General features: G+C 38.9%; 1 protein-coding gene across 2 annotated transcripts; it reads left to right on the top strand.

Moving 5' to 3' along the window:
• LOC130907335 (12-(S)-hydroxy-5,8,10,14-eicosatetraenoic acid receptor-like) lies at nt 1–9,468 on the top strand. Of its 2 annotated transcripts, XM_057822283.1 has the most exons (5): nt 1–166; nt 514–738; nt 863–981; nt 1,243–1,800; nt 5,037–9,468. In XM_057822283.1, the coding sequence occupies exons 4-5, from the start codon at nt 1,264–1,266 to the stop codon at nt 5,496–5,498; spliced, it is 999 nt and encodes a 332-aa protein (XP_057678266.1). In that variant the 5' UTR covers nt 1–166; nt 514–738; nt 863–981; nt 1,243–1,263; the 3' UTR covers nt 5,499–9,468. The 2 variants fall into 2 exon arrangements, with proteins under 2 accessions (XP_057678266.1, XP_057678264.1); XM_057822281.1 differs by having other exon boundaries at nt 514–981.
• The last annotated feature ends 1,196 nt before the right edge of the window (nt 9,469–10,664 follow it).

The following is a 10,664-nucleotide window of genomic DNA, read 5'->3' as shown; positions in this document are numbered from 1 at the left end:
CATTCGGAAAAGCTGTCCGGACTTGTCGAGTGAGGAGGCATGCCTCCTTTTCTTCCCTGAGGAACACCGCATTCCTCGCAGCTTCTCCTTCCACATCGGTCACAAAATAAATCACCAGCTCCACCGTCAATTCCCAGGCATCCCATAAGCAGGTCCCGCTGCGGCGGTAAGTGACGCTAAGAGGGCGACACTGGCGGGGCTGTCAGTCATGAGAAACTTGTACAGTATGTCTATGAAAATTGTCTCAAAGCAAATTTAGTTCTGTTGATGTTACCGCAGATACGAAAGTTAGCGTCATTCAAGGTTTAGCATGAACTGAATTAAATGAGGTTGATGGTGTCACTCATGAGAAAATATGTCGGCTACATGCAAGCCCTCAGAATAGCTCAGCAGATAGTTCTCACACTTGCTGCCAAGATTGCGGACTGTCAGCGACTGTCTGTCAATCATAATCACGTCCACAACGGACGTCCAAGGATATGACCGCGCTAATGTTGAGCCATCCAACTGCAGGCTGTACACTGGGCCGGCCGGGCCCACGGTGACTCACCTCCTGGGGCTATAAGGAGGAGCCCTGAGCGGAGCGCAGAAACCAGTTGCGCCACTCTCCCGCTGTGAATCAGTTCCAGAGTTGAAGCTTGCTGGCGTGAACAGAAGCTAAACAAGCGGGACCCCAATTCAGCCAGGCTGGACCCCTTACCTACCTGGAACTTCATACCCAAAGGGGTATCCATCCTGGTAAGAAAACAACTCGTGAATTTGCTCTGCATTCCATCGAAGGAACCAGTCGGACTGGAATCGGGAGTTTTATGATAAGGATTTTCTTGTCAACTTGATGCCTGCGAGTGGGTTGTATGTTCAGACTGGAGACCCCATTACCCACTTTTGAGAACCTGAAAACTGCAACTCAGACAAGGGCAGGCAACATTTTTTCGACTCGACCCAACCCAGGACACCACTTTTTACGGCTTCTTCCTTGAGGTAAGCAGTATGGAATAGTGCGCACCAAAACTAGCAGATATTCCAACAACATCTTTCCCTTTAGCGTTAGCGTCTTCAACACTTGACCTATTAGTTTACAGTGACACATTGCATATCTTTTTTGTTCCATTTTGACTGCTACTGATTCAAATTCTGTTTCTGGGAGCATTTAAAGATGATTCGACTTCTAGCTTTTTGACTGTAAATGATTCAAATTGAGTTTCTGACAGCTGATAAAAGCCATTCTGCTTCTGATTCCAGAGAAGCTCTCCCGCCACCACCATGGCTAACGGCTCCAGGTATCAACTCATCGAGGACTGTGAGGCTACGCACGAGTCTCTCTACAAGTTCTACGCCGCCATCATGATCATCATCGTCATCCTGGCGGTACCTCTCAACGCCTCTGTCCTGCACCTCTTCATCTTCAAGCTAAAGTTCTGGAAGTCCAACACCAACAATATCTTCCTATTCAACCTGGTCCTGGCCGACATCCTGCTGCTCTTCAGCCTGCCCATCAAGGCGTACAACTTCATTCAGGGTGAGCGGCGGAGCGGCAACGACGCAGTGTGCAAGGCCATGCTCTTCATGTTTTTCCTCAACCGGGGCGCTAGCATCGCCTTCCTCACCGTCACGTCCATCGACCGCTACTTCAACGTTGTGCACCCGGGTCGGAAGAACCTGCTGAAGGCTCTCAAGAAGTCGCCGCACATCTCCATCTTCATCTGGGTGCTGCTTCTGCCACTCACCATCCCCACCATGCTCAAGAACTTTGACTGCTGCAACAGTCATAAGACCAGCAAGGATGACACTCTGATTAAGGTACAGTCTGATAGAAGATCGCTACAGTACTGGATAAATTCTAAAAGCATCTCATTGGTTCTGCTCGCAATGTAGCGCCAGTCTATTAATAAAACACCCCAGTGGTTAGCACTGCGGCCTCACAGGAAGGTTTACTACATGGGATCTCGGCTTCTCTTCTGGCTTCCTGCCGCATTCCAAAAACATGCATGCGCTAAATTGCTTCCAGTGTTTACTAAAAGAAAGTACATTCCGCTAAACTCATAATGTAGCTTTAATATTTACAAGAACAAATGTAGTGAAGGTCTTTGAAACATACATAAAAGAACATTAAATAGATTACGCTCTTTAAATTGTCTTTGAAAAGAATTACGTAAATGTAAACTTTTTAAAGTTTGCATTCTGTATTAAGAATGTGTACCCAGACAGCAGACTGACGTCGGAAAGATGTTGAATCATAGACTCCACCATCAGTTGACAAGACAGCTCCGACAAACATTGCGCCATGCCTTCCCATAGGGGGCCAACCCAGGCAGAACGTTGAGTTGGCTTTCACTGTGATAAACTCAAAACATTCACTGTGTTCTAACGTCGGATTTAGGTGGAAAGAGGACAAAGGTTTTACTGCATACAAGCAGGCAGGAGTGTCTAAAGAGTGATTTGGTCGAGGATTCAAGATACCCTCATTTTCACACGATAAGGCGCACCTGACTATAAGCCGCCACCCACTAAATTTGGCACGAAAACGGCATTTGTTCAAAGGTAAGCCGCGCTGGACTATAAGCCGCGGCTGTCCTCACCGTATTATGGGATATTTACACCAAAAGATATGAACCGGTAACACTTTATTTGACAGCGGCATCATACGACTGTCATAAGACCAAATGAACCACAATGAAGCTTTGAACCAATTGTCTGCTTCATTGCTTCAAAAAGCTTCATTTGGCCATCACTGCTCCCTTGGGGGAGACAGTCAACCTCTGCTGCCACCTGCTGTCAACACTGTTGTCGTCCAACTTGCCTCCTAGCATGCATTGCAGCACTACAGATAAAATTCATTCTCTGTGCTAATTATTTTTTTCAGTTACTGTTCCAGTTGTTTCATTAATTGCTAGTAATGGTATTTCGTAACACTTTATTTGACATTGACGCCATAAGACTTTCATTCGACAATCATAATCATGACATAACAGTCATTAGCATTAATGCTTACAACAGATGTCATTTAATGTTATTCAGCAAATTATCTCATTTTTCAATGGATGTAAAAGATCCAAGATGGACATAAATGGATAATTGATGGAAATTGATATTTTGATAGAAAATCAACGCTGAATCAACTTTGATTTTTGATGGAAAATGTTGGTTATCAGTCAACGTTGATCCCCCCCCCCCAAATTAACGGTGAATCAACGTTGATTTTTGATGGAAAATCAATGTTGAATCAACGTTGATTTTTGATGGAAAATCAACGTTGAATCAACGTTAATGTTTGGGGAGGATCAATGTTGAATCAACGTTGATTTTTTGATGGAGAATATAATTCAATCAATATTGTTGATTCGTTAATTGTGACGGAAAATCCAAGTTGATTTTCGATGGAAAATCCAAGTTGATTTTCGATGGAAAATCCAAGTTGATTTTCGATGGAAAATCAATGTTGATTTTCCATGGAAAATCCAAGTTGATTTTCGATGGAAAATCAATGTTGATTTTCCATGGAAAAGCCAAGTTGATTTTCCATGGAAAATCAATGTTAAATCAACGTTGATTTTTGATGAAAAATTAACGTTGACATTGTTTTAATGTCCATCATTGATTGTTTGATTCCCAATGATGGAAAATCAACGTTGAATCAATGTTAATTTGGATGTAAAATCAACGTTGAATCAACATTGATTTAATGTTGTTGATTCAGTATTGAATCAACAACATGCATTTTCCATCAAAATTAATGTTGAATCAACGTTGATTTTCCATCAAAATTAAAGTTGATTCAATATTGAAACAATCAACGTTGATTCAACATTAATTTTGATGTGAAATTAATTTTGTGATTCAATATTGAATCAACGTTGATTTTACATCAAAACCAATGTTTAATCACCGTTGAGTCAATGTTTATTCAATATTGTTCATTGAATATGTAATTTTCCATCAAATCACGTTGATTCAAGGTTGATTCATGATTGAATCAACAACGTTTAATCAACATTTTGGACCCCAAAAGACAAGTCTTTGTAATTTGTAATAGTGTGGTCCCCTTCCTTTGTAGTGCTGCAACAATTAATCGATTAACTCGAGTATTCGATCAGAAAAAAATATTCAAATTAAATTTTTCTGCTTCGAGTATTCGTTCAATTAAAGTGGCATCGTAATGGTTTGTTTTGAAAGTGTTTGAATTTAGTTTTATTGATTAGTGTGGATACACTGCCCTCTGGTCTGCCTCATTTCACATGGCTGAATCCAATTGCTCCCTGTTAAGACCAACGTAAGCTGAGTTTTTGTTTGAGCTAATGTTTTTTTAATGCATTCATAATTTAGTTTATAGGTATACTTAGCTGATTTGTGGGAATATGTGTCTGAACCATTTGTTAAGAGCATTGTAAAAAAAAAAAAAAAAAACAGAAAAAAACGTTAGCATTTTATAGCATTTAAGCTAGTGGACTTTTGCTATGTAAGTTAGCCAATTGTTCTTTTGTTGTATTTAGATCATTTATTTACCATTTTTCATGCAGTTTGAGGCTCAGCTCAGGTATTTTACTTTTTCATGTTCCCTATCCGATTACTCGATTATTCGAACTAACTAGCTCATCGATTAATCGACTACTAAAATAATCGATAGCTGCAGCCCTACTCCCTTGACAATTAAACATGGTCAACGAAACGTTTTGAAGCTTGATAATATTTTCTCAACTAATTAGGATAAACATTCAACAGGAAAAAATGAGACTGAATAGTTTTATCTTTGATAATTCAACACAAACTGCAGGGATTGTCATAGGCTTTTATCTTTCCACATACTATGGTCAAAACAGGTTATATACAGTAGTATATATAGTAGTAAATACAGTGTAAAGTAGTGAAAATATAAATATGTATCAACTAACACAAAAAGGGTTTGGAGGATATCTCTTTGTGAGGTTACGTATTGCACCCATTACCTTATCAAAAGTATATACATACAACTTCAAATTCAACATAATACTTCTTTTTCTACGCTCTTATTCTAACTTCACATGTCATCCCCCCACCAGGACGTAGTGGACAGCTTACGAGAAGCCGTCTTCTTCACGCAGATCCTCATCCCCTTCGTCATCCTGGTCTACTGCACCGTGCGCATCGTCAACCGCCTGCGCAAGAAGACAGTGGGCGACAAAACCAAACTCAGGCGAGCCGTCTTCGTGGTCACCGCGGTCATGGTGGTCTTCTCTCTCTGCTTCCTGCCATGCACCATCGCACGGATGGTCCTGCTAGTGGCCCGGGTCGAGGAGTGGCGCGAGTCCGCCCAGGATAAAGCCACCGTTGCCTTTGACGGCCTCCTGGTTTTATCCTACTTGGACTGCCTGTTGGATCCGCTCATTTACTGCTTCTGCAGCACAAAATTCAAAGTGCTGTACTTGTCCAATTATTTCCCATTCTTGCTGAAAGACGGCGAGATGGCGACGGACAGCTCTACGGCGCACACGTCCAACCCTAAACGCAACAATGTCATCTGAATGATGATGTGGATTTTGTTGGCGAAAGTGGGCGCCGGTTAAGCGGTACAATGGAGAACTTTCGAGGGAGCGGTTTGGAAAACTGCAAAAACGCGGATTCGTGTAACGCATCAAAACACAAACAACTATGCCTTCAGATATGAGTAAAACGACTCGAATCATGACTTGTGTTGCACTGACTCAGATACTGGTATGGAAATGAGTTTATCACCAGTAGACGTCCAATCTGTGTGAAGTGGGAGGGTTCAATTGTTGCCAATACTACCAATTCAAATGGATTGGACGTCTAGCGCAGTCAGTGGCAGCCAATGAGTTAAGCAGTCTCTAACCAAGCTATGATATTACATTCAAGTGGTATGCAGTAAATTAGTATTTAAAAAAATAAAAATGTATTGGCCCAAAATGTTTTTTGCACGTTATAGTGTGAGTTTAGGAACAAACTGAACTCATATCTCAAGGCATCACTGTATATACTCAGGGCTGCTGACTACTTTTTGTTACTAGAAACACAGTGAATCCCTAACTTGAAATTTACGGGCACATGCTATAAATGAACTCGCAATGTATATATTCATATTTTTGGTGTACTGTATTGCTGAAATATACTTTGGCAAAAAAATAAACTACAATGTTGCAAATTCACAATTTATGGTGCAAGTTTAGATTTAACAAAAGCAGAGTAAATACGTCTTAACCCGAAATATTGTAGTTATTAGCTACGCATGACGGCGATCATTCTTTGTCTTTTTTTTTTCATTCAAAATAGTCTTTATTTGGTGTCATTTTCAATGTTATTCTTTTTTAGCGATCTTTCATTTTCTATTTATCACTTTTTATAATTCAAAATCTGCATTTCTTTGTATTGATATCTCAATTTTTTTATTTAAAAAAAAAAAAAATTATAGTCCATTTTTATAAATACAACTGCGACATAACTACCGTATTGGCCCGAGTATAAGACGGTGTTTTTTTACATTGAAATAACACTGAAAAAGAGGGGGTCGTCTTATATTCGCGATCTAGACATTATACCCACGCTAGATGGCGCCAGATATCATTGAAGCGATGTTCTGTCATGACAAATCTCAGCTACTCTGAAGTTTAACCAGTTTGCATTATTTTATTGCAATGTTTTTCCTTATTCAGATTTGTTTCAAGACTACTGTTACAGTTAGACTTCCCTTTGATGGTTAATGCAGCTATTGCAATTTTGTTGTTTTATCACAATAGATTGGTTTATTTACATTTCAAAAACCAGAAGCCATTCATTTACGAATGTGATTGCACTTTAGTTTACATATTTAAATGTTCAGATATTAAGATTTGAATGAGGCAAAATAACATGCTTTTTCTCTCAAATATATTGTTATTGTATTGTTCTGTAATTATTTTCTGTATAAAAATTAATTTGGTGTTCAAAAAGTCTTTTTTCAAACTTGAGTCTTGAAAAAGAGGGGGTCGTCTTATAATCAGGGCCGTCCTATATTCGGGCCAATGCGGTACTATTCATGTCTTCAGTGTCCATTTTTTCAACATCTTTTTTTTTTTGTTTTGTTTTTTTTTTGTTTTTATAACAATGACATATTTTACACTATTATTTTACGCTTTGGATATCAGTGTTGTAACAATATGTCCGGTGCAGTAAAGAGGAAGTAAAAATGTGAGTTTGCGTTTGACAAACATGACGAAAAAATCAACAATCCCAAATGAGTTTTATGAATGGTGAAATTGTGCAACAAGAAAAGGTCCTGATAGGAAGACCGTTTTAGATAACGTCACTTTGGATTACTGATGGTGATAGACGTTCAAACGTGCTCTTTTCATCAGATTAGTCCAACCCATTTGAACTGGGAGGGTGGCTGCGAATGAACATTTGTCCTTTCGTGAGGTAGACTCAATGGAAGTCAGCTTTCCTCCAGGAAGGTTAAAAGATGTTTATAATTTACTAGCGTTGCACTGATAATTGGAATCGGAAGTTGCCACGAACGGCAGTAAAATGCAGGTATCGGAGTACAAAGGAATAATTTACCGATACTGCGCAGTATGTAGTCTTTGAGATTTCTCCTATCGCTGATTGTCCTTCCAAAGATTCCAAAGATTTTCAGACAATAAGCCGCTTCTTTTTTCCTTCATTTGTAAACATGTGGCTTATAGTCCCGTGCTGTTTATTTGTTGATTTATTTGTGTTAATAGGTAACACTTTATTTGACAGTGGTGTCATAAGACTCATAAGACTGTCATAATTATGACATGATACTATCCTGGGCATTACTGAATGCCATTAAGTGTCATCCGGCAAGTTATGCCACTAACCCCATTTAGGTCCATCTTAGATCTTTTACATCCATTCAAAAGTGAGATGATTTGCCAAATAACACTAAATGACATCTGTTATAAGCATTCATAAATGCTTATGGAAGTGTCATATCCTAATTATGATTGTCTAATAACAATCTTATGGTGCCACTGTCAAATAAAGTGTTACCAAATGCCATAAGTAGCAATTAATGAAACAAGTGGAACAGCAACTGAAGAAATAATTAGCACAGAACATGATTTTCGATTGCTATTTACATCTGAAGCACTGCAATGCATGTTTGGAGGCATGTTGCACAACAACAGTGTTGACAGCAGGTGGCAGCAGTGGTTGACTGTCTCCCCCAAGGGAGCAGTGATGGCCAAATGAAGCTTCTTGAAGCAATGAAGCTTTGCAGCCAGGTGGTTTAAAGCTTCATGGTGGTTCATTTGGTCTTATGACAGTCGTTTGATGCCGTTGTCAAATAAAGTGTTACCGGTTGGTGTTAATATCCCATGATACAGTGAGGACAGCTGCAGCTTATAGTCCAGTGAGGCTTATCTATGAACAGAAATGCAATTTTCGTGCCAAATTTGGTGGGTGGCGGCTTTTAGTCAGGTGCGCCTTATAGAGCGAAAATTATGGTAAAGACAAATATGCCACAGCAAAAGTCATCTGAGTGCTTTACGCCATACATAAAAAATAGATGCTAAAAGTTAGCTCCAATGGATTTCTATTAGGGTTGTTCCGATCATGTTTTTTTGCTCCTGATCCGATCCCGATCGTTTTAGTTTGAGTATCTGCCGATCCCGATATTTCCCGATCCGATTGCTTTTTTTTTTGCTCCCAATTAAATTCCAATCATTCCCGATAATTTTTCCCGATCATATACATTTTGGCAATGCATTAAGAAAAAAATGAATAAAACTCGGACGAATATATACATTCAACATACAGTACATAAGTACTGTATTTGTTTATTATGACAATAATTCCTCAAGATGGCATTTACATTATTAACATTCTCTCTGTGAGAGGGATCCACGGATAGAAAGACTTGTAATTCTTAAAGGATAAATGTGACTTTGTATATTGTGACTAAATATTGCCATCTAGTGTATTTGTTGAGCTTTCAGTAAATGATACTGTAGCCATTTAACTTCTGCCCAAATGCATGATGGGAAGTGCAACCATGACTGTGCGTCGAGGTACCAATTGATATATCTTCTCTGCGTTGGGAAATAACAGGGTGTTAAGAAAAAGATCAATTACTACCTTTCTTCCCCACATTGCTTCCCACGATTATTCTAATTGTTGGGAGAGGGATTGTAAGGCTTTAGCCATTTAAAAAAGGCTCCAAAGGCTGCCAAAATTCTCTCTACTCATTTTACGCTGCCTTTTAGCTCTATATGCTGTATGGGTAAAATGGCGCCATTATAGATTGAACGCGACAATGCGTGAGTGGGTCGTGCAGCGAATGCGTTAATTGCGTTAAATATTGTCACGTGATAAATGTCATAAATATTCTCGCCGTTAACGCGATAAATTTGATAACCCTACCTTAAGCTTAAACTAAAGACTCTGAAAGAGTGTAACACATTATGTCTGTTACGTTAAATACAATTAGAAAACGATTTAATCAAAATATATATATATTTTTTTTAAATATTTTTTTGCCGATTCCAATACTTTGAAAATGACGTCATCGGTCCCGATCGATCGGGACATCTCTAATTTCTATGACAACATCCTGTCCAGTTTTATCATTTTATCTATACAGAATAGACAGGCACACTGATGTGTCAAGAGGCCAGAACGCGCTCGTTCATAAATTATTTCTTATTTCTCTGCAGCCCGGTCGCAAATGTGGACCAGTACCAGTCCCAGGCCCGGTGGCTTGGGACCCCTGGTATAATGGAATTGACTGTAAATACACAGTTTTTATTTGTAATTTTTGTTTCACAAATATTTTTAAGAAGTATCTGACCAAGTCATGAAAGCAATTATTTTCAACTATGCAGTATTATTATTATTTTTTTAAACAGTATACTATTTCAAAGAACATGGCATTGGTGCAGTATCTGAATCAGCCAATACCAAACAGCCAGATATCAGAATCAAGAGGAAAAAAAATTATCGGTGCAAGAGTACAATTTAAATTAAAAAAAATACTCCTTCCTAACATGGTTCTATTCCAAGGAATCGCTTAAATGCAGAGCAGTCATCACCTGACTCACCTTGATGATGCCATCACCAGTATAGTCACCCAAAGTCTCTCATGATCTCATCCAGACAATGAGGGTATTCTTCTAAAAATAAATTTCAGACACAATTTTGATTCATTTATGTGTCATCGCTTTTCCAGTGTAACAAAATGTTGTAACAATCGCACGTGTGTTATCTTGATGGAAACTGGTGGAGAACCGCTTACAGTAAAGGAGTTCAAAGTTCGGAGAAATAGGAGTGCCAGGAGACTGAATTTAAAACATATACATTTCTACGTTAGTATGTTCTTGTACAAATACTGATCCATTTAAGCCCAAACCATTAGATAAGTTACAGCAAATTAAGTCTTTCAACTTAGAGCCTTTAATACAGTAATTCCTCATTTTTTGCGTTTAATGGGGACCAGAATCCGCCTTGATAAGAGAAAAACCGCAAAGTACCCGTATTGGCCCGAATATAAGACGGTGTTTTTTGCATTACAATAAGACTGAAAAAGAGGGGGTCGTCTTATATTCGCGGTCTAGACGTTATACCCATTCAGGACGCTAGATGGTGCCAGATATCATTGAAGTAATGTTCTGTCATGACAAATCTCAGCTACTCTCAAGTTTAACCAGTTAGCATTATTTTATTGCAATGTTTTT

This window comes from Corythoichthys intestinalis, chromosome 19, assembly GCF_030265065.1.
Source record: "Corythoichthys intestinalis isolate RoL2023-P3 chromosome 19, ASM3026506v1, whole genome shotgun sequence".
Lineage (NCBI taxonomy): Eukaryota > Metazoa > Chordata > Actinopteri > Syngnathiformes > Syngnathidae > Corythoichthys > Corythoichthys intestinalis.
Note: the sequence above shows the minus strand (reverse complement) of the source record. Positions and strands in the feature narration are given on the sequence as shown.